The sequence below is a fragment of the Aulonocara sp. 'chitande type north' Nkhata Bay genome, linkage group LG9 (genome assembly GCF_057382095.1).
Source record: "Aulonocara sp. 'chitande type north' Nkhata Bay isolate Kocher_YH1m ecotype deep benthic linkage group LG9, A_spYH_male_GT1.1, whole genome shotgun sequence".
Taxonomy (NCBI): Eukaryota; Metazoa; Chordata; class Actinopteri; order Cichliformes; family Cichlidae; genus Aulonocara; species Aulonocara sp. 'chitande type north' Nkhata Bay.
In genome coordinates, this window is record NC_141352.1 from 14025938 (window position 1) to 14050501 (window position 24564).

Consider the following 24564-nt stretch of genomic DNA (forward strand, 5'->3'; position numbering starts at 1 on the left):
AGCTGCTCCCCACTGTCAAAAGGCTCGGCGATACAATTAGCCGCCACATACGACACCTTTAAAGCAGTGATGTTAACTGAAGTTTCAAACTTTAGCACCTGACTCTGACTGTCTTGTCTTTCAAAATAGTCTACCAACATGTTCTTCAGAGCAGGATGTCTAGTCTCCAAATGCACAAGTAACTTTGAAGGCTTCATAACCTCATTGCTTGCTTCTCCCCGCACACCACACACATGGGATTTGGAGCAATAGGAACCAAAGAAGTGATGAAGCCACATTTGCATGGTTGCTGTCATAATTTAAGTTGAGTTTTACTTTCTTCTTATTATTTTCTCAATATAAGGAATAATCAGTATAGCCTCAATATAAGGACTCGTGCACAATCAGGAATGCTGGCTCTACAAAGACTCACTGTAGAAGTCTAAATCCATTATAACAATCCACACACTGATTAACTGCTGGGTTTGCATTCAGTGCTTAGCAGCAAATACTGAGTCTTTTTTATGGCAACAAAGCTGAAAAGCTGCTGTGGTGGTGAAGAGAAAGAGGGTTAAGGAGTGTTGCTGGTTATTTTGGAGGTAAAATTAGAGAGGACTCAGATAAGTACACTCCAGAAGAGGAGAAAAGCAGCCAAACAGGATTTCGCAGACAAACAGGGCTCTAGAGGACTTTTTGAAATCCCTATTTATTTGAATCAAGGATATGTACCTCTCATTTTTCATTTTCCCTGCTGTTGTAAATTCTGCTGCATCTACCAGCTAAGCAACAGAAATAAGAAATGTCAGGAAGCCTCCCCACAGCAAGATGTTCTCTCCCATTTGACATGGGTGTTATCATGGTTCATTTGCACCTGTGGGAAGAGGCAGGATGCTTCAATTTGATGCTTGCCAAAAAAGTCTTTTCTCAGGGCACTTACGCTGAGCAGTGTTTATTAATATAGCTGAAGATAGCCTCGGAACATCAGTAGTGACGTCAAACCTCCGGGGATAAACTACACTAGACATCACAGTAAAGAAAATGCAGTGCAGAGTGAATGAAGAGGTCAAACATTTGATATGCGTGTGTGCCTTTGATGTGCCTGTGTTAAATGGCATCGCTTTGTTTCTTTCTTAACTTTATTATATACAAGGTTGCCTCATGAACAAATCCACAAAAGCTCATTCGATGCTGTATACATTTAAAATTCCTGCATCTTCCTCTTCAATACAGACCACCGTGACTCTTTGCATTCATCAGACTTAAAAGCCTTGAGACTCCTATGCAGCTTACATACATTTTACACTCTAATTTTTTTTACTTGGTAGGTAATCTTGTTCATTTATTATAAAACTAAACCAGTTTTTATGAGTGTGAAAATCAATGTGCATGAGTAATAGCTGCATATAAGAATAAAATAAAAAACTACCAGAAAATCTAAAAGTTTGTTAAAATTTAAAAGGTACAGTAAGTCATTTTTTAACAGAAAATCAATGTTGTTCTCATAAATATGCATTGATTGGTGTGTAACTGCATCTTCCATAATATTGTTCTCATAAATCTGAAACTTGAATCTTGAATACAACAGTGGGTGGGATGGACGTTGCATTTTTAATCGTGTGTTATGTATGTGGCTAGAGACCACACCATACATACTATTCCTTAAATGGTACTTTTCATTTGGAAACTATTATTGTTAACCATTTATAATTTAACATTTCAATCATCTCCTTCTCATGTGTCCTTCTCCACCTCTGCTCTTTCCTTTCTCCCTCATTTACATTAGGCCAGTGTTAGGCTTACATTTCACTCAAGTGTCCAACAATGTTAGATCTACATCAAAGGCAGTTTCACTAATGCCGGCTAACAGCAGCTAACAGAGGCTAACAGCATCAATAACAGCAGCGCTTTCCGACAGAAAATTTCAGGATATCCTAGAGCAACTCACCTCGGTAGTGCTGTCATTGGACAGAAATGAGTTTCGCTGACTCATCAGTTCCTATCAGACTTCTTTCATAAGGTTTTACAACCAACTCCAGAGTAAATAGACATGGAGACCAGCTGAGGTAAACAGCAGACAGACAGACTACAGTCACTAAAGATGAACTGCGGCCAGAGTTTTTGAGGTTACTTTGGACTATAGAGATACAATACCACAAAATATTTAATTGGTTTATATAATTTTTTTCATTCCTAATGTATTGCCAAGTGTTGACATTATGACATTTTCCCAGTCTGCAAATTGTGCCGAATGTGTGGAGTGTGAAGTGGAGGATTCAAGATGCAGACGGGGGGATACAGACAGAAAATTAACAAAAGGTGAGCCATTTATTTATTTATTTAAAATGAAATACAACACATTTAAAGTGAAACACGACACCTAGCAGGGAATCACAAATTATAGATTAAAGTAAATGCAACTACAAGAAACATATGGGGCATGGAAACAGCACTGACAAGGACAAAGGGGAAAGATGGCACTATATATCCACACAGAAGGGCAATCAGGGGATATGGGGAAGTAAAATTTAAAGCAAGACACTATAACTATCAAAATAAAACAGGAAGTGACAAGACAAGAAACACCAAAGACAGATCCAGACATATTCGTGTCCAACCCTCCCTCCCATTTCAATTCAATTCAATTTTATTTATATAGCGCCAAATCACAACAAAAGTTGCCTCAAGGCGCTTCATAGATACAGAGAAAAACCCAACAATCATATGACCCCCTATGAGCAAGCACTTTGGTGACAGTGGGAAGGAAAAACTCCCTTTTAACAGGAAGAAACCTCCGGCAGAACCAGGCTCAGGGAGGGGCGGCCATCTGCTGCGACCGGTTGGGGTGAGAGAAGGAAGACAGGATAAAAGACATGCTGTGGAAGAGAGACAGAGGTTAATAACAGATATGATTCAATGCAGAGAGGTCTATTAATACATAGTGAGTGAGAAAGGTGACTGGAAAGGAAAAACTCAATGCATCATGGGAATCCCCCGGCAGCCTACGTCTATTGCAGCATAACTAAGGGAGGATTCAGGGTCACCTGGTCCAGCCCTAACTATATGCTTTAGCAAAAAGGAAAGTTGTAAGCCTAATCTTGAAAGTAGTGTCTTTCTCCCGAATCCAAACTGGAAGCTGGTTCCACAGAAGAGGGGCCTGAAAACTGAAGGCTCTCCCTCCCATTCTACTTTTAAATACTCTAGGAACAATAAGTAGGCCTGCAGAGCGAGAGCGAAGTGCTCTAATAGGGTGATATGGTACTACAAGGTCATTAAGATATGATGGGGCCTGATTATTTAAGACCTTGCATGTGAGGAGCAGGATTTTGAATTCAATTCTGGATTTAACAGGAAGCCAATGAAGGGAAGCCAAAACAGGAGACATATGCTCTCTCTTTCTAGTCCCTGTCAGGACTCTTGCTGCAGCATTTTGGATTAGCTGAAGGCTTTTCAGGGAGTTTTTTGGACATCCTGATAATAATGAATTACAGTAGTCCAGCCTGGAAGTAATAAATGCATGAACTAGTTTTTCAGCATCACTCTGAGACAGGATATTTCTAATTTTAGAGATGTTGCGCAAATGGAAGAACGCAGTCTTACATATTTGTTTAATATGTGCATTGAAGGACATATCCTGGTCAAAAATGACTCCAAGGTTCCTCACAGCGTTACTGGAGGCCAAGGTAATGCCATCCAGAGTAAGAATCTGGTTAGATGCCATATCTCTAAGATTTTCAGGGCCGAGTACAATAACCTCAGTTTTATCTGAATTAAGAAGCAGAAAGTTAGCGGCCATCCAGGTCTTTATGTCTTTAAGACATTCCTGCAGTTTAACTAATTGGTGTGTGTTATCTGGCTTCATGGACAGATAGAGCTGGGTGTCATCTGCATAGCAGTGAAAATGTATGCTATGTCTTCTAATGATGCTGCCATCTCCACTGCACTCCACTCAGCACTCACACACCTGGACAAAAAAGATTCATATGTTCGAATGCTGTTCATAGACTTCAGTTCAGCATTCAACACTATAATCCCCCAACAGCTCATTCAAAAACTGGTCCAGCTGGGGCTCAACACCTCACTGTGCAACTGGCTGTTGGATTTCCTCACCGGAAGACCTCAAGCAGTACGGGTCGGCAGTAATACATCCAGCACCATCATTTTAAACACGGGGGCCCCGCAGGGATGTGTGCTGAGCCCCCTCCTCTTCACTCTGCTGACCCATGACTGCACTCCATCACACAGCTCCAACCTCTTCATCAAGTTTGCGGACGACACAACGGTGGTGGGTCTCATTAGCAACAGGGATGAGACCGACTACAGAAGTGAGGTGAGACGCCTGGCCACGTGGTGTGCTGACAACAATCTCTCTCTGAATGTGGAGAAGACGAAGGAGATTGTTGTGGACTTCAGGAGAATGCACACCCAACATGCTCCTCTGACCATTGACGGAGCGTCTGTGGAGAGAGTGAGCAGCACCAAGTTCTTGGGTGTGCACATCACAGAGGATCTCTCCTGGACGTACAACACCACAGCACTGGCCAAGAAATCACAGCAGCGTCTCTTCTTTCTCCGCAAACTAAGAAGAGCAGGAGCTCCAGCCCCCATCATGTACACTTTCTACAGAGGCACCATCGAGAGCATCCTGTCGAGCTGCATCACTGTGTGGTTTGGAGCCTGCAATGCGTCCTGCCATAGAACCCTCCAACGCATAGTGAGAGCTGCAGAGAGGATCATTGGTGTCTCTCTCCCCTCCCTCCAGGACATTTACAGCACCCGTCTCACTAAAAAAGCCCTTTGCATAGCGGCTGATCCCACGCACCCAATGCAAAGCTTCTTCAAGCTGCTGCCGTCAGGGAGGAGACTGCGGAGTCTCCAGGCCAGGACCAGCAGACTGAAGGACAGCTTCATCCATCAGGCTGTCAGGAAGCTAAACTCCCTCCCGATTCTGCCCCCCTCTCCCCTCTTCTCCACCACGGTCTCACTGAACTCTGTCACACACACACACACACTCACTCTCTGACGCACTCACTGGCCTGCTCCAGTCACTTTGTGGAGCATTGGACTGCCATTACCTCATAAGACTTTGTTGTTACACTATCTCTTACCGTACACTACTAAATCTCCATTTGCACTATTTGCCTATTTTGCACCACTATGCCTTCTTACTTGAATATTGTATATTGTATATTGCATAGCTTTTTTTTTTGTTATACGTAAAATTGTATTGTATTTATTTAAATTTTTACTTTTTAATTATTTTATTTGCATTTTTCTAATCACTAGGGTTTGAGAGTAACGCAATTTCTATTCTGTGTATGTCCTGTACATGTGGCAGAATTGACAAATAAAGTTGACTTGACTTGACTTGACTAAGGGAAGCATGTATAATGTAAACAGAATTGGTCCTAGCACTGAACCCTGTGGAACTCCATAATTAACCTCAGTGTGTGAAGAGGACTCTCCATTTACATGAACAAACTGGAGTCTATTAGATAGATATGATACAAACCACTGCAGTGCAGTACCTGTAATACCTACAGCATGTTCTAATCGCTCTAATAGGATATTATGGTCAACAGTATCGAATGCTGCACTAAGGTCTAGCAGGACAAGCACAGAGATGAGTCCACTGTCAGAGGCCATAAGTGTTAGGATGCCTGGGTCGTCGACCCAGGGTTTTTGAGTTTATGATATTATTTATACTGTCTAGTTTTTGGTTTCTTTGAGTTCTGTCTTATGGCTTAGGTCTCTGTCTTCTTTAGTTGCTCTGTCTCCCCTATCACCTGCATCCCCTTGTCTAGTTCGCGTCTATGTGTATCTTAAGTTCCTATATCCCCGTGTTCAGTCAGTGTTTTGTGTCTGCCCTGTTCCCACGTCTCTGTTCCCTTTGTAGTGCCTGCTTATGAGCCTGTGTCTTTGTTCAGTCTGTGTTATGCGTTTCCTGTTTTACTTTGAAGGTCTGTGTCTTATCTCAGTGTGTTCAGGTTACGCTTCTTTGGTCTCGTCAGTTCTGATTTGTCCCAGCTGTGTTTCCCTCCTGTTACCCATTCCCTGATTGCTCCCTCTGTGTATTTAAGCCCAGTGTTTCTCTGTGTCTGTGTCGCGATCTACTGTTTACCAAGCTGTGTGTTCTGGCACTCCGCCGGTGTTAGTTTATTTTTGACCTTTTTCCCCAGTTATGTTATGTTTGAGTTCAGCATTAAAGCTGTTTGGGTTTAAGTTCTGTCTCCGGAGTCTGCACCTTGGGTCCTATTCCTGTTTGCACACAGCCACACCTAACAATAAGAAGATCATTTGTAACCTTCACTAAAGCTGTTTCTGTGCTGTGATGAACTCTGAAACCTGACTGAAACTCTTCAAATAAACCATTCCTCTGCAGATGATCTGTTAGCTGTTTGACAACTACTCTTTCAAGGATTTTTGATATGAAAGGAAGGTTGGAGTTTGGCCTGTAATTAGCTAAGACTGCTGGGTCTAGAGATGGCTTTTTGAGTAAAGGTTTAACTACAGCCAGCTTGAAGGCCTGTGGTACATAGCCAATTATTAGAGATAGGTTGATCATATTTAAGATCGAAGAATTAATTAATGGCAGGACTTCTTTGAGCAGTTTTGTAGGAATGGGGTCTAAAAGACACGTTGATGGTTTGGAGGAAGTAATTATTGAAGTTAACTCAGAAAGATCAATTAGAGAAAAAGAGTCTAACTTAACATCAATGGTACTAAGAGTAGCTGTAGATAATATTACATCTGTGGGATGATTATTGGTAATTTTTTCTCTAATGATAAAAATTTTATTTGTGAAGAAGTTCATGAAGTCATTACTAGTTAACGTTAAAGGGATGGTTGGCTCAACAGAGCTCATTCATTCATTGTCTCTCATTAGTACAGAGGATCTGTCCACCCCGGTAACTGCTGCCAGTTGCCTCTGTGTCCGAAGCCTCAATTAACACTTATCTAGTGAAATGTTAATATGTAGTGTGTACAAAAATGTTTTCTACACAAACAGCAGAAGAAATATGCCGACAATGGCCGTTAGGGGGTACAGTCTAAATGTAATGTGTTTGATCTAAAATGTGTTTGTCCTACAGCGGCTACCATAGCTAGGCTTATGCACTTAGATTGGAAGGTGTAAGAATACTGCAATCTGCACTCTACTGACATCTAGCAGTTATATGTTACACACAAGTTGTCTAAAAAAGAATATAACAACAGTTCATCTAAGGGTTTCTGATAACGAAGTGCAGGTTCCAGACAGAGAGGCAATTCTACGTCAGAATCTCTGTCAGAACAAGAAGCCTCCAGATGATCTGCACAGAAGGAGCATCAAGGTAAGTAATTTATGATGGATGAGCAGACCAAAACAACAACAAGCAAGGGAGCCAGCTTTAGTAACTGTTGTTAGTTCAACAATCCAGCAAAGACTGAACTTAAACAAGACAAACTACCACCTTAAGTGGTGGCCAGAGAGGAGGTGACTGGGAACAGGTGAGCTCATTGCCTCTGGGTATGTGAAGCCAGGACATATTCATTTAAACTGTCTGTAAAAAGTCACAGATAATATGCTGAAATCAGTATGACACACCATCAGCTTGGTAGCATACTGACAGTAACCTTTATCAACATGTTATTATGGTAACTACTTAATTATCAACTAGCATAAGGTTGAGGCTGAGGTTGAGGCTAAAAAAAAAGAGCTAAAAAGAAGCTAAAAAAGAGCCCATTTGTATATTTGGCTATTGGAAAAATGATGAAACTGCAAATAAGCCAAAGAGATGTGTACCTAATTTTATGGCATGATATTGATTTTTTTTTTTAAGTGAAACTGATGGAACAACAGGTGCAGGAAAGGCTTCAGGCAAAAATCTTCTGGAAGTGTCCCGGAACGTCTGCAAAAAAGCAATCAATGCAATGGTTGTTGATATATTTCAGCTGAAACTGTTAAACTGATCAGCCCACAGACTGCTGTTAGCATGGTTAACAATCAATATCCCAGACGTGTCCATTCCACACAAAAGTGTTTATTTTTCAATTGCTTGCAATTATTTTAATCATGCAGAAGAGATTCCATCAATAGCTCCAAACCACAGAAATGTAGGAGTCTCATTTGCCATTAAAATGAAGTTACCTCAGGGCATAACCACTCTTGAGGCAGCTGACTGTTCTGAGAAAAACTGATTCACTGTTTCCTAAGTAAACTTGAGCTTAACCTTTAGAACAAAGGGCGCAAAGCAGTGATGCCCAATAATGCTTCACAGTATGCTATTGGTAATCAATGTGCCTATTGCTCAGCTTCTTCTCTCTCTCGCTTCACATTTCACCCTGTTTCAGACTGACAGTGACTGCCGTGGGCTCATGAAACTAAGTACAAGCTCCCGTGGTTGGTTTTATGTTGCAAACACACTCACACGATATAACAGCGGAGCAGAACCCTTGGTTGTTCATGTGTGATAGTGCTGCTGCAGAGGACCCAGCTGGCTCCCACAGAGCTACATCACTGTGAGTGTGTGTGTGTGCATGAGAGTGAGAGAGAGAGAGCAAGAGAGAAAATATGTATGTCAGAGACATGATTGCATGTGTGTGTGTGTGTGTGTGTGTGTGTGTGTGTGTGTGTGTGTGTGTGTGTGTGTGTGAGTGTATACCCCTGTCAGGTTGAACAAATTCACTCACCTGTGATGTCCTCATTCTGTCTCTCTGTACAGCATCACTGAGAGTTCTCCTCTCAAAGGCCCAGGAAACACACACACACACACACTGATATCAGCCACGGGCAGGTGTTTGAGATCACTGACTTCTGAAGAGGATTTCACCTATGGCAATTTGAATGCATGCCATGTATTTTCACCTAAGTAATGAAAGCTCTCCCTAGCTCTCAGTCGTGTGTAAAGTCAGAGAAAAAGGCAAGGAACAGAAAGAAGGGTGGAGGGAGAGTGTCACACAAGTGTGAGAGGGAGGAAAAAATGAGCTGGGCGTGGAGCTCTCTATTTGTCTTTTCCTTTAGAGTTGTGCAGTGACTCTTCAGTTTTTCTGGGGCATCACAGCCTGAGCTTTGTTAGAATGACAGTGATGATAAATCCTGCAGGACACAAACTCCCACATACTTCACTGGAGACACTACTCTGATGATGTAAAGCTGCATTCTTCCATCTAGTGGTCACATATGTACGCACACTCATACGTTTGTGCACGTGTGCAGTGAAAAGCAAAACCTCATGTGCTCAGACTCACACACGTAAGGCACTGGCCTGCACTTAGAGCTGGAAGTAAGCATGATATAAAGATGACTTTCACTTGCTTCTATCACTGCAAGCACTGTAAGCTGCATTTAAATAGCAAGCACCAAATCTTCAATTACATCTGGGAATGTTTCCTGACAGTGAATGGCAGATGGAATAATCTTAGGTCTGAAGATGTTCTTAGATCTTCGATCTGCATGAAGCAGATGTATCTGCTCCAATGAACAGAGAAGAGCTGCATGGGGACTAAAATGTTTATTCTTTTTTGAGGTACAACAGTTTCTATGCACATTTGTAAAACATGGTGGAAGCTCTGTCATGGTTTGGCATGTGATTGACAAAACATGTGACAATCCCTTAATTTTTCATTGTGACAACAATCTCAAACAGTTCTGCAATGCAGTAAAGGCATGCCTGAATAGAAAAATGCATGAGTGGAACACTATCAGACACCAAAGTAGCTAAACTGATTAAAAGCCCCCACTGCTACTTAACTGGGCAGATCAATATAGAAGTTTAATTGATGTGATTAAAAGTGTTCCTTTATTATTTTGAGCAGTGTATTTCTAACATGTAAGTAAACTAGAAACTAGTATTTTGGTGTGTATGACAGTTTTGTACTAACTTAAAACATCTTTGCTTTAAAAGATTATCAGATATTTGTAGTGCAACTTTTCTGAAATAATTAGGCAAATTTCTATCCATTGGTCAAATGTGGGAAATGAAATCCTACAAATTGTCTCGCTGGCTGTTTTTGTCAGTCAGAATGAGTTTTCTTGATTTACAGCCAAAACATGTAAATTACACATCACAGTTCATCATTTTATCAGCAGACCTGTGAGTCCTGACCTGCGAGTGAACCTGTGAGTGAACTGCTGGCCTGTTGACTGGTTGTCAACAGCTTCCTTGGGGACTAATGTCCTGGCAGGAGTTGCATCCCACTTTGAGGACAAATGTGATGCTAACCATCTCTCCTCTGCCAACACCCATTGCTCATCAGCTGTGTGTGTGTGTCTACGTGCAGCAATACCAGTTGCCATCAAAAATATGTGAAAAACAGGTGTGTGATATGTATGATTGTATTTGCATTCAGTATGTGGGTGTGTACACTTTTGAGACTCATTCGAATTCATGAGTATGTATGGAAAGAGTGTGCGGTGAACGCATTTCTGATGGTCTGAATGAAGAACACAGCTGCCACTTGACACGGCAATTATGCCATTAGCTTGATGATTGGCCTGCATGCATCACTGTGACCACTCCCTCTCTCTCTCCCTCTCACACCCACACTGTAATCATGTGAATTTGCATGTAAAATTCAGTTGCATTTACTGAACTCATCACTTCTCAGATAAATCCCACAATCCACAATGCTGTATTTATTTATTTTTATTTTAACCTTGATGCTTATAATTTCACGATGACTGTAAATTAACAGATGGGCAACCACCCAAACACCACAAACCAGAAACAGATGGATATTTGCAACTTTCCTCCTTGATTTATTTTATTTTATTATGTTTTAGTATTTACTCCGTTATACAACAGACAACTGAATGAAAACCTTAATTCTACTCTGCATACACCCCACCCCCCAAAAAGGGCAAGGGTTATACTAAAACATTGATGTTTTATGACATTTTTATTACAACATGCTGACGTCAGCTGCCTTTTATAACATCACCCTGATTTCTGACCTTTGGCCTATGACCTTGAAGCTTTACATAATAAAATTGTGTATTTTTTTTTTTATCTTTACCCATATGACTGGAGCAGGCCTGGCTGAAATCTTTCATTTCTATAAGCTGTAAGATTTTAAGATATATTATTGCCATGTGGGATTTTGATAAATTTTATGGCATCATTGTGACATTGTAGGGTGTTGTACTGGAAAAAGCCTTGGCACTGTTGTGAAGTTTTAAGACATAAAGTGTTGTGGGTAATGTAACGTTTTTACTGATTTTTCACATTTGGTGTGACATTCAACCTGACGTTGACCAAACAGCTCAAGCTGTTTTTGGTATCTACCGTCACAAAAATCTGATATCTTAGAAACTGCGGACGCTCGGCCGCTAACAAACATGCAGGCAGACATACAAGCTGAAGCAGTTGCACGCTGATCGTTGCTTCAGCATCACAGTTTATTGGTGAGAAATGAAAACAGGCTGCTTCATTATAGACGATGACTGCTTACACTGCATTAGAGGCTGTGTAGGTGGAGATCTACTATAGATACTCATTTTGTTTCATTTATTTGTGTAGCCTGGACGCTTACTGCTTTTACAACATTTGCGCAGTAATGAGGGCAGAGATTAAATCATGAGCTCAATTAGATCTATGTCATGTTTACTCACAAAGACCTTCCTAATGATGTGCGGTGCTTTACTGATAGCTTTGCTTTCGTAACTGGCATTTCTTGCTCAAATAAATCAGACATACATTACCGGAAATAATAATAATAATAATAATAATAATAATAATAATAATAATAATAATAATAATAATAATAATCTGGTAAATCTTTTAACAACCCGAATACCTTAGTTGAGATTTTTACGACTGACGTCACCGCGCTTTTTACGGCTCCGCACGACGTCACCACGCATCTCTTCCAAACAATGCTCAGGAAAAAGCCACGTTGACGATCCAGACTTGAGTGTAGTCCACATTTTCAGGCAGAATAAAGCGGGAAAGGCTTTAAAATTGAGGCTCAGCTCGGTTTCCGCAGCAGACCCCCACATCTGAGCAGGCAGCATGTCATCGCCGCCGAAGGAGAAAATCGAAACCAAAGGCGGTCATCTCCCTGCAGGTAAAGCTCCCTGTGCTGTGGTGCTGGGGGTGGTTTTTTTTAAGCCTGTTATGAATCTGAAGGCCTTTTGTTTGTGCAATGTCTCAGATCAAAAAAAGGAGAGAAAAGATCACATGATGGTGATGATTAATACTTATGCAACCCTTACACTGGCAGATGCCTTAGACTATAAATCGTCTGTGGTGTCCAGATTGCGTTTAGAATAATTTGCCGTAATTGTCTTTCGCACATTCCCCTACTTCCTGATTTGCGTGGGCTCTTGCAACATCACATTGCTGACATTGTAGCGATTGGTGAGGATCGCCGGCCCTTTAGAAAGGTTTTAGTTTCATTGTTGCCGCTAATAGCTGCTCAATGGCGGGCGGTGACGTGGAGGCCATGGGCTCGAGGCTTCAGCCATGTAGGCTGCACAGAAACGGGAAAAGGTGTACGTGGACATAAGCAGTAGCAGGCAGGGCAGTGGGCCACAGCAGCTGCAGGACTGATAACACAGTAAGATAACCAGTGCACCTCGCACCCAACCTGTTATCAGCGGGAAGCTCACAACACACTCATTAACTTGTAGTGTGTGAGGCTGTCCGAGATCAAGGACAACCACAGAACAGTCGTCCAGCAACTGCTACAACCGACCTCTGTGCAAGTCACAGACATGATTATGTCAGCATGTAACAAAATTCTTAAAATTCATTTATTTTTGCTTTTTCAAACGCTGGCTATAAAGTCAAAAGGCCCAAGTCACCTAACTCTCCAAACACAACTAAAGTGGCTTTTTTAATCTATTTAAATTTCCTGTTTTGATAGTGAGACCTTGGACAAATTCTTTCAGCTGATCTGGCAAATCACTGCATACGCGTTCTGTCTCTCTGTGTGTGGGTGTGCTCCAGTAAAGGCGGGCGGTATGAGGATAGTGCAGAAGCACCAGCCAACTCCTGCTCCAGAACCACCGCAGAAAGATGACAGCGAGGAGTACATCAGCAGCAGGTAACGCGCTCGCTTTAGAGAAAGACCCGAGCAGTCGAGCCATCGCTCGGGTAGAGGGATCTCTTGAGGTGACTGTAAACCACAGAAAGTCAATCAAAGGACCATCGAAACCACCACAAAAGACCTACAAAGAGATGGAAATGGCAGAAGATATGTGCGACGTAGCCACAGTGACGCATAACTATCAAAGCGGCAGGCAAAACAAATACAGAGATGAAATGACTGCACAGATATGCAAAAACTAAGCATTGTGCAGGCAAAATGAAAGATGAAAGTGCATGATAAGACACTAAAGGGCTGCACGGGGATTCAAGATGAAACTAATGTGCAGTGTTTCAGTGGTGAAAGGCTTTGTCATATCATGTGTTTTTTGTGGGGTTTTTTTAATAAAACCTAAGTACACACATATCTGTTAGTCTGTGTGCAGCCTTTAACTGTGGTGATTTGTAAATTGCTAATCACAAACACGCTCTGCAAATTGCCAACCAAGGCATTTAGCGGCTTTCGCTTTTCCGTAAGGCTGTACTGTAGGCAGTTCCGCGGCAGACTTTTCATGTGTTGTCGCCAGCTAATTCAGTAAACAACATAATTACTGCATAATTACAGCATTAACTCGAACAGCCTATTCAGCAGTCGCTATTGTTTTGCCATAAACAGGCACGGTTTTAATGTTTTACATCACGCTGGCTCTGTTTGCGAGAGACAATAATTGTTCCGTCTCCGCATTAGCATGTTCGTCTTTTGTTGCTTGAATTGCATTGCTTGTGCTGAGGTCTCTCCGCTCTGCAACGGCGTCGTTGCAAGTTGCTCCTTATTTTCCGGGTAGCTGCGTGTGTCTGTCTTTGAATCTGTGCTTGTACACTCTCCTACATCTCCTCAATATTCACAAGGGTACGTCAGCTGTGTGCGTATCAGCACAGGTGGCATATTCTCACCACATATCTGTGTGTGTGCGTGTGTGTGTTAATAAGAGGTGGTAAATGGGAAGTGACAGGCAGTGCACAGCAGTGAGCAGGGTTCAAGAACATTGCCAACTGTCAGGAAATTTTCTGTGCACAACTTTCCACACGTACGCACACTAAATGACATATTGCATGGTCTTCATCTGCAAAGCTGGTTGGTTGAGTCTTTTCCTGTAATTCAAAGCAGGACTAGCATCAAGCCTGTCAGCACCAGTAAGTCATTTCCTGTTGCCGTCTTCTCTTTTCTGCCAAGATGACGGGTGGTAATAATAGAGAGGGCATTAAAGTTTAAAAATTGAGGCCAAGTATTTATCGCAAGTACAAAAAAGCACGCGGACTGCACTTTATACATGTTGTAGATGGTGATCGGCGCTATTCCAGCCTAACAACTATGTACTTCCTTAGTTTGTCATGTTGTTTGAGAGTATATAAAAACAAACTGCTTGTCACCGGTGCAGTACAAAGGATCCTTTACGATTCTTTATCCAGTCCTATTTGCATCATCTCCTTGCATCGCATCATGACTTTAGGACTTGCACAGTTAGAAATACACAAACAACAATATCTGGAATCTGCAGGCAAATATCTGGAATTTGCCTGCAGAGCTTACAGTGTAGAAAGATCACATCTTTTTGCACTAATTAGGAAAATGGAGCATTTTCTTCACCCTGCCCTGCCTGCTCTCGTCTTTTTTAAGTGCAGGTGCACGTTCTTCGTTGTGATCTAAAGATTACCTGTCAGCACATCTACAAAAAGAGAGGCAGAGTAAGTGCACTCACTAAATACAATCAGTGCAGCTCTCGGTCACACGCACTTCTGTCAGTCCCTCTTTGTGTCACGCTGATGGACGTCTAGCAGGTGGCTACTGGGTAAATTTTGTATTAGTTGCAGCCAGTGGAGCGTTTTAGTCGGGGGAACACCTGCCTCTCCCAATCTAGCTGCGATGGACAGATGAAGCAAGGAAAGAAATAGGTGGCTGGGATTATGGAGAGGAGAGGATTAGGATAGGAGGGGATTATTATTGTATGGTAAGGGGTGCTGTGGCAGTATGAAGATAGGAAAAAGGACAGGTAAGAGATGGAGAAGGGGTGGAACGAGTGGAAAAAGGCCAGAAAGGGGAAGCAAAAGCTGGCCTCCGAGCTGGAGCTTCCTGCTCCATAATCGTGTGAAAGTTGTTCTCGTAAGCCATCAGGAACCACTATGTAAAACATTCAGGTACAGTGTGATGTACATTACAAGAGTAAGAGAAGCAGAGAAGTTTAATAGGGGTGGAAAAAGTGCCACTTGGTGCGTTACGAACTTCTTGCACATCTTTTGGATGGGACTCTCAGCTGAATGTCTATAAACTACATGCCAGGTGATCGGCTTTGCGTCGGCTGCACTACAGGTTGTGGTGAGAGGGGGATATGTTCCAGAGACTCGGAAAAAGATCGACTCAGTCGCTGCACACATACACTGTATGCAGGAGCTGTGGTGAGACGTGCAGTAGGTTGACAGCTCATGGTGAAAAGTTGAGAGGAGAGAGAGGGAGATAAGGGGGAAGAGGAGGGAAGATGGGCAACAGGCATTAGTTTCTATGGCAACCAGCACCTCGCCCACGGCAACAAACTTCCTGCTCTGCTGAAGCAGAGAGAGAAATGGGTGGGGTAGAAGTAGCAGTGGCTTTAATGCTTAAAAAATAAAAAGGTTAAAGAAAAACGTCACGCAGATGGATTATTGCACATTTGACTTAACAGTTGAGATTTCTGACTCTCCGTCACTCTTTTCCTCCCCTGTTCCTCTCTCTATTTCCTCTAACTCTTCCCCTCTCCTGGCACTAAGCCTCCCCAAGATCCCACGCAGCTCTCTACTGCCCCCTGCAGACTCATCCTGCCTGTGAACGCGGCCACATTCCTCCTGCGCACAGAAAACCAAAAAAGAGGTCTTTGTCACTTTTGATTTCTCCTTCTCTCTGCCCTCCTGTCGTTCCTCTTCCCCGTGCAGATAGAGTAGATTACAAAGGTGTCAGTAGTCTAATCTGAAGGATAATGCTGTTGTGCGGGATCTAGATCAAGGTATCAGGGCTTGCCATGGTGTGGTTTTACTAATCTTTGATTAATAAGTCTTAAACTGAATGACTGTTATCTGTTTATCAAGTGTGACTAAAACCTGTCATTAGTGTTTGTCTGCAGCTGGTGATTATGCAGTGGCTGCAGACAGCTTGCAAATTACAGGGAAAATCGGAACCCTTGGCCCTGCAGTGAGGAGATCCGAGGCTGGGAGAGGCATTTGTTGGCACGGTTTAGGTCTGCTTGTTCCATTAGAGGGGAGAGTTGCTTAAAATCAATACAGAGCTGTTGCCTGTGATCACCTTTATGCTCTGATGCAACATGTCTATCTGGAAGGGAGTAGTCTCTTCCAGAATGGCAACACTCCCTTTCACAGGGCACCAAGGGTCAGCGCGTGGTTTGATCGTGGTTTTTCCCGACTCGGAATTGACATTTGGGTGGGTTGCATGACTTCGGATGTAAGCACAGTTGGCGCACTTACAGGAAAGGCGATGAGTCTGCATTGCCTGTTATTTATGACCATTTGATTAAAATATACGTTGTGCATGAGAAAATCAAACCAATATTAACAATTTTAATGAATTATCTTAGAATTTGGCTAAAGCCTCTTTGAGTTGGTCCAAAAAACAAAACAAAAAAGCTGAAGTAATCTGACTTGTATGGTGTTGCCTTAACAGTCACCAGACTGGAGAAGACCTCCGCCGTCATCAAATGAAAGAATATCGTTTGGTAAAACATGTCCCATCACCAGAAAACGAGTGCCGAGGTGGATTTAAACTGTTCTGGTAGCAACATATTGGCCAAGGATCTAGGAAAAAAGCCACATTCCAGACGTGAGCGTACTCCCAAGGAGAAAAAAAACAAAGTTTTGTGTGTTTAGCCAGTTGAGCAAAAAGCTTATTTTTCTTTGAGTCCGATCAAAAACAAAACTCTTAAGACCTGAAGGAGCCAAATGCTTGACTGTTTTACAGCTTAACCCCCCACCACCACTCCCAGTTTGTCTAGACATGTCTTATCTGTCTGCTCTCTGTTGTTATGATGCCCTGATGCCAGGAGCAAGAGACACCCTTTGAAACAATATCCTTAATTCTATGCACTGACCTTTCTCTTAAATCTATTTTTTAAATAGCTCTCACTTTATTGTCTGTTGTATAATATTTCAGGATTTCACCTCAAAGTGCACATTGGAGAGGGACACTCAGTACAATAGAGACAGCTCAGCATGAGTCCACACTGTGTCACTATATGAATACATATCCAACTGAGCATTGCTATTCACTTCAACCCAAGTGTTGCATCTGACTGTCGCTTCAGATGAGCCAGAAGGGCTAAAACAACTCCTGTGCATATGTTACATGTTTTTATTTCTACGTCTATAAATAGAGTTAACATCCAGGATAAACTGTTTGAGATGATCTTCTGAAAAGCACTTTTTCATCTTCACTTGCTGATTTACCCCCCACCTGCTCCCCAGCTAGCCTTAAAAAAAACCTAACTAACTTGGTGTTGATTAGAATAAGGAACACTTGCGGTGCTAATGTGCTACGTTTTCAGTTAATTGAATTGCTAATAGAGAACCTCTCAACCTCGCTTTTTGACAAGTGGCTAGCATGGCGTAATCAATGATATTCGACGTATCTAGGCATTAATGTAATACCGAGGTGTGAATTTTCTCATTAAGATGAGTGCCTAGATGTAGATCGGTAAATCCGATGTTTCACAGATGTGTTGGAAATCTGCAACTGTTAATTGGAAAAGTTGTGCGCGAATCATAAAAAAAAAAAAAAAAAATTAAATAGAAAGGAGCAGATGGGTTGAAAATGTTTGTATTTTGACTGCTGAGGCTGCAGTTTGAAGTGTGTGTCCAAAACTTTTCATCTTTTTTCAATCTAAATTAGGCCGGTAATGAGGTAAGCTGTAAGCTGGACATGCTTGCTGCTATAGTTAATGTCCTTAAGTGGAGTTTTGAAGGTGGCTAACTTGACTGCACTTTTAGCCGGAGGGGTGACTATGCCGTAAAATTAGACGGCACTCGTTTGTCATGTCAAGGTCGATACTTACCTCGGGTTCCGCATTCCTCCTCCTCATCTTTTTCTCTGCCTCCATCCCTTCCCTCCATGTCTGAGTGAGCGCTCGCCTGCCTCTCTCCTTCATCCTCTTTTACTCTCCTCTAACTCTCCTCTTCTTTTTTTTATTTTTTATTTTTTTATTCCTATTTATTCTATTTATCCCCTTTGTATATTTTATTTATATTTGTCTCTGTATTTATATGTGTGTGTGTGTGTGTGTGTGTGTGTGTGTGTGTATATATATATATATATATATATATATAACAATTCTGTAACTGTAACTTCGGTCGTTGCTGTGCTTTTTGGAAGTCGAATTTCCCAGAGGAACCCACCCGAGGGATTAATAAAGTTCTATCTTATCTTATCTTATCTTAACAGTTTGTTATTATATAGGTATTTCACTCCCTGGGTCTCTCTGTCCTCTTTCTCCTCCTCCTGCTACAGTACTTTACCCCTCATCGCCTTTCTTTCCTCCCTGTCCTCACTTTTCTCTGTTCTCCTTTTTCTCCTCCTCCCTAAATCTTTTTTCTTCATCTTCATCACCAGGCTTCACTTTAGCTCTCTTTCTCTTTCAGGGGTTTAGTTTTCTTACTCCCTCCTCCCTTCCCCTCTTCCTTTCCATTAGAAGCTGTGAGCCTCAGTGTTTGGCCAGAATGAATGGGAGCTATTTAAGCTGCTGGCAGGTCCATTCGGGGTGTGTAGTATGTGTGTGTGTGTGTGTGTGTGTGTGTGGGTAGGTAAGTGGGTGGGTAGGTGTTGTAGGTTTTTGGCACTTTTGGGATGTTCCTTATTTATTTGATGTAGGCAAACTTATGTAAATGTTGGCATAAACTATATGCAGACAGCTGTGCTATTGACCTGTTTTTAAAAAAAATCCTTTCTAATTTCTCTTTTCTGTCTCCTTTGTGTTTTTTTCTTTAAAGTCCACCGAGGGCCCCTGTGATTGTGTCTGGAGTGGTTACAAAGGTAAGACACACATTAATACAGACCACCAGTGGTGTTGAAATAAGCATTATAATGTGGTTTATATCTGGGACAGGGGTTCTACAGGGACCATAGAGGCTCAGCAGAACAAGACAGAGAGATGGGAGAAAAAGCAGGGGAGGGAAAGAAAATCGAGAAAATACTGGTGCCAAATGAGATGAGGGAAAAGTGGCTTATCTGTAATTTATGAATCTGGTTTAATAAAATGCGGTGCCACCGTGCAGCACCAAAACCTTCTGCAAAAAAGACCACAGAGTTGAAGCTGCTTCTCTGACACACGCCCAATCAAAACTGGAAATTGCAAGCTGCACATTGACTAGTAGTTCACTTTACTGCAAAATGCTGGGTATTAACCACATATGGCTTTAACTGCATCGGTGCCAGAGTCTGTTTAGGCTTTTACAGCCTTGACCTGCTGCTTTGAAAAGCAGGTGAAGGCTGTGAATAGCTGTTTGTGTTTAATTCTTTTGACTGTATGTGTGCGTGTGTCTGTGTGAAAAGTGTCCTTGACTGGCTGGATGGCTTCGTTCCCCGCTTTGTGTGTGTGTGATATCAGAAGGTGGCAGGCATCCCATTTATCCCCCGATCCTCCTCTAGCCTTCCCATTTGCCCCTATCACTGCCATCAAGCCCAGAGGCTAGCAGTGCACAAAGCCTCAGAAAAGCCTTTTAAGAGTTAAGTGAAACACTTCAGTGTGTGTGTGGTCTCCAGGGAGTTCCCCCCCCCCCCCCCCCCCTTTTTTTTAGCCTACAAAAAAATATGCCTTCTGGCTATGTACCTTCAATTTTTCATTCAGTAGCTGAATGTGTTTCTAAAATTCATTTTTTTTTATAATAGAACTATTACCAGGAAGTAAAGCATCTAAAGAATGACTAGCTGAAGAAGAAAGTAGAAAAAAAGGAAGAAATACCATTATAGGTCGAGCAATTATTAAACGCCCAGAGTAAGTTTTTTTTCAGACTTTGTTTCTTCTTCTTACCTGTAATCAGATCACACCACAAAGTCTTTTTCTGTACACACATCCCCCCCCCCCCCTGAAAACTGTCAAAAGTCCTGAAACATAAGGTTTACACCAATAATTCCAATAATTTAGTAGCTTCCAGAACCAACTTTAGCAAGAAAACCTTGAAATAATGGTTTTCTGACTGACCATCAGTCTCTGAAATCATTGTTGAAGAACTTTGCTTCTGGTCTTTGACATCTGCAGGCATTCAGTTGTGCACAGCTCTCTTAAGATCATGATGAGGCCTGGACCTCCTTGGGTCATTGCATCACCTTGATTTTTTCTTTTTCAGTCATTCTGTTGTAGATTTGCACCTGTGCATGACCCAGTTTTGACCTTCAGCTTTTGGACAGATGGCCTCACATCAGACTCTAGAATATACTCTGTGTACTTCAGTATACAGAGATGTTTATAGGTGACCCAGTGACTGCAAGGTGACCACGTCATATGGCTCCAAAACAAGCCCAAATCATCACCCCTCCAAATGATCACTGTGCTTGATAGTTGGCATGAAGGGTTCGCACTGATATGCTTTGTTTGGTTATCATGAGATGTGGTGCCATGCATTATGGCCAAACATCTCCACTTTGATCTCTCAGTCTAAAGGACATTGTTCCTCCAACATGAGAACAGGCCTTTTGGGCTTGATGATGTTTATTACAGACATTTTAATCTTTAATTCGATTAAATATCTGAAAATAGGCTACATTTTTGTTGATTGTTGGCATTGTCATTTTAAGAGATGCCAGTCGCCCTCACTTCTTTTCACAGCGTGTTGCAATAAGACAGTTAATTTGTTATATTCCCTCCTATACCTCTGCAGTAGGACAGAGGTATTCGTGGAAAAAGCTTTGAGCTTCAGAAGAGAGTGAAGGGTAATTGGAGGTTAATATCATCCACATCCCCTCGAGTCAACTCTGGAATTTTCTTTAAATAAAAGAAGTACACACATGCACACTTTGTGCGCCCACCTACACACAAACACCAGCTTGCTGGAAAACCAGTGCACAGCCACACGCGCAGTGAAAAAAAAAAAGCCCAACACATTAAGCAGAACGGATTGGGGTCAGGCGAGGATGGGGTGGGTGAGTAAAGTTCAGCAAGAAGCTCAGAAAGACAGGCTGTGTTTGTTTGCAGAAGGTTGATTAAAAGGGTTATATAAGTCCGTCCATGTGGACATCCTAAGAAATGAGGCTGTCAAGGAACCATGTCTGTTATTTATATGATGGCGTAACACTCACATATGGTAACATCTGGATGAACGAGAAGGCATCAGCAAATTGCCAGCTTAAATGAACGCAAAGATTTCAGATGGAAGAATTCAAATGGCCAGTAATCCAGTCAGTCACGCACACAGCAGTGGACTGTATGTGCTTTTCATTCTTACTTTGAGCGCTTAGTTTTACAGCTTTAATCGAGCTCACCAGCCACCATCAACCTATATAACTGTACAGTATATAAAATCTCCTATTCACACTCATGCCTGTGTGCAAGTGCAGTTTTATTGCTCAGAGAGCAAAGCACAAAGAGAAGGCAACAGCAGATGGAGCAGGTAGAAGAAACGGGACAAACTGAGCGAGAAACGAAACGCTGGCAGAGATAGAGAAGTAAGGAGTGAGGATAACAACAAAAGGAGGACGAAATCCAACTGTGATTCTCCCCTAAGTTGCTGATTAAAATTCTGTGACTTGATCCGATTTAGAGGAAGCAAGGCTATTTATGTGCATTTTTCTTGGAATAATAGATTAAACCTGGAGAGCAGATGAGTGCTCCATACTGTACCTGTCATGCATCTTCAGGGGGATCAGTGGGAAAGGATTTAAGGGTCCACATACTGTATTATTTCACGCAGGGATAAAGTACACAAACCTGGTTATGAACAGAGTTCTATACACACACATACATTTTTTCAGTCTTCTTTAGATTGTATATGTTGTTTTATCCTTACACTACTAGCCTTGTGGCTTAGCTTTTCTTTTTAGTTCAACTTTGTCCTCATTTGCTGTTTATTATTTACCGTTTTATGTTTAGGGTGATAAGGACTTCACCCCAGCTGCTGCCCAGGTGGCCCACAACAAGCCCCTGCCTGGTGTCCCCAAGCTTCCCCCTGCCCAGCACATCAACCAGCACATCCACCAACCCCGCAAGTGAGCCAGGCACCAATCTACAACCAAGCCACCAAGCTACTAACTCCACCAGCCGGCCTTCCAAATGGAACAGATAGGATGAAGACGGTTCCCCACCAGGCACAGATCTCCTCTAAATAAAAAGAGTAATCATACATTTTGAGAAATTAGTCAGTAACGAGACACCTGAAGTCAGTAACGCTTCAGTGCAAGTCCCACTTTTAATACCACTGCTGCATTGGTGCCGCTCTAGTAGCTTTGCACTCTCCTTTTGAAGGATTATTTTCCACTTGAATAAGTCTTAAGGTGATGTAAACCGGTGAAGTCTTCTTGAATTGTTCTCTTCTCTCTTCTCAAAAAAAAAAAAAAATCAAGTATAAACAGAGAAACTGATCTCAGATCTGAGTCTGTTTGGGGAACTTTGACAGCATCCAGTTAATCACAGCAACCTATCAATCAGCCTATTTAACCCAACCAAGCCCACGATAGGATCCTTTGATCTTCACAAAAGAACCAATCAACAAGTCAGGAGGTGGATCCCTGTTTATCAACCCTCCAAACCAAAAAAAAACCTCACAGAAAGCAGCTTTTGAGTGTATAATTCAGCAGCTTTGACAAGAGAAAGTACGACTAGCAAATTACATGACAGCAATAACCAATCGTTAGCGCATTAGTGCTTAATTGCATTCCATTTGACCTTGTCAACATATTATACATTAATGGTAGAAATGTCTAAAAGAATAAGCGATGTAATGTTTGATTGGCCTTCATTTGAAATTTTTGAATATATTTAAATATTACAGAAATGTTTGCTGTAGTGATGCCATTACCCAAGAAGCTTTTTGCTTATGCTTGATGTCATCAGTCAAAATGCTGACGAAGCTTCTGAGCCACAGTCGAACCTGTTGAGCTTTTATCACCGTTTCCTCCCAGTGTGACCGTTCTTACCTTTATTTAACAGAAAGGAGCCCCTCACAGTTGTTATCAGCCTCAGCTGTATCGGTATTTATCGTTTCCCACAAACGTAACCTGTTCACAGTAAAACTCTACCATCGGTGCCTCGTCGCTGAGATTTTGAAGATGCGCAGGCTCATCGGTCTCATGTTTATTTGTTGCAGAATGAAAGTGCAGCGAAATATGTAATGAAACTTAAAGAGTAGCACCGGCTGCGGGATGCTCTGTGACTGCATTAACATTAGCCCAGATATCACAAGGGACTTAATTACAAGGGGAACAAAGCATTACAGAGAAGCAGTCGAGCAAAGAGCGAGGCATTAAACTGTCAGATGAAGGTGAAAATGGGAACATTAAAGGAGAACAGCGCAGGTGTAACAAAAAAGAGCAGTTTCTACATTCCATACAAAAAGCGTCGAAGCAAAGACATTTCAACCACGCGACTGTTTATCGGCGTACGACGAAGATGCAGCGCGTTTGTCGTTACATGGCTCAACGCGTGTCAGAAATGTGTACAACCTCCCGAAACTCCAGATTGGGTTTCCCGAGAGTGATATGCTTTAATACACACAGACACACACAAACACACAACACCCTTTTCCTTAAAACCCACTTGCGCTCTAGTGTTATTTGTTGCAACACTAATGTTCAGGTTTCCAGGAAAGAAACAAAGAAAATGATGTTGCCAAGAAGAAGAAGTGATTTCCTCTGTTAATTTAATTCAATTTCAATTTTTTTTTCTTCTCAGTATTTTTTCTTGAATTGTTCAAATTGTAAAAAGTAATTGAGTGGACTTAGGCATTAGGTATGGTTGTCATAGTAAATAAAGATATAGACTATCTTGAAAAACAACTTTTCAGTTTGTCTTTATTTAAACATATTTGTGAATGATGGGGACAGGGGGAAAAATAAACCTTTGTGGGAAATGATCTAATATTTTGCACTCTGAAAAAGTTCAGACTAGTCCCACTTGATGGATTGTGTGGATTGCGTGCTGTACCCCACCTAGAGCATTTGGGCGTCCCATGGTGAATTAGCACCATGCACTGAGGGATTAGGGCTCAGGTGGTGTTTTGAAATGAGACCGAAGCACCTCTCCAAGAGCTATCTGCTGTTTTCCCTTCATCACACAAGCACACACACACACTGTGCACCAGGTGTTAGTGCATGTAATCCATCTTTACACAAGCATCTGCAATCAGGTGTTCTGTCAGCTTATGTTAGCCCAATAAACCAGCCAGTGCAGGCTTACTTGGTACGAGTCTCAGTCAGCAGGCTGAAACTCCCCATTAAAGCAGACACAGTCTCCCCCACTCTCCTTGGTTGTATATAGTTCTCTCGGTGTGGCAGGCCTCTCATTCCCTGCCATGCCTTATTAGACTGACTGGGAGAACAGAACGTAAGTGAGACACTGCT

General features: G+C 42.0%; 2 protein-coding genes across 2 annotated transcripts in view; both read left to right on the forward strand.

Moving 5' to 3' along the window:
* ctnnd2a (catenin (cadherin-associated protein), delta 2a) overlaps positions 1-2433 on the forward strand; it is a 283916-nt gene extending 281483 nt beyond the window's left edge. The window contains exon 25 of the mRNA XM_086305983.1: positions 2211-2433. Coding sequence (XP_086162109.1) covers positions 2211-2360 — 150 coding nt within the window. The 3' untranslated portion in view covers positions 2361-2433. The remainder of the gene's footprint in view (positions 1-2210) is intronic.
* Positions 2434-11806: 9373 nt separating this feature from the next.
* Positions 11807-24000, forward strand: dap (death-associated protein). The gene is made up of 4 exons (XM_086305986.1): positions 11807-12021; positions 12906-13002; positions 19005-19047; positions 22100-24000. The coding sequence occupies exons 1-4, from the start codon at positions 11967-11969 to the stop codon at positions 22217-22219; spliced, it is 315 nt and encodes a 104-aa protein (XP_086162112.1). The 5' UTR covers positions 11807-11966; the 3' UTR covers positions 22220-24000.
* Positions 24001-24564: the final 564 nt, after the last annotated feature.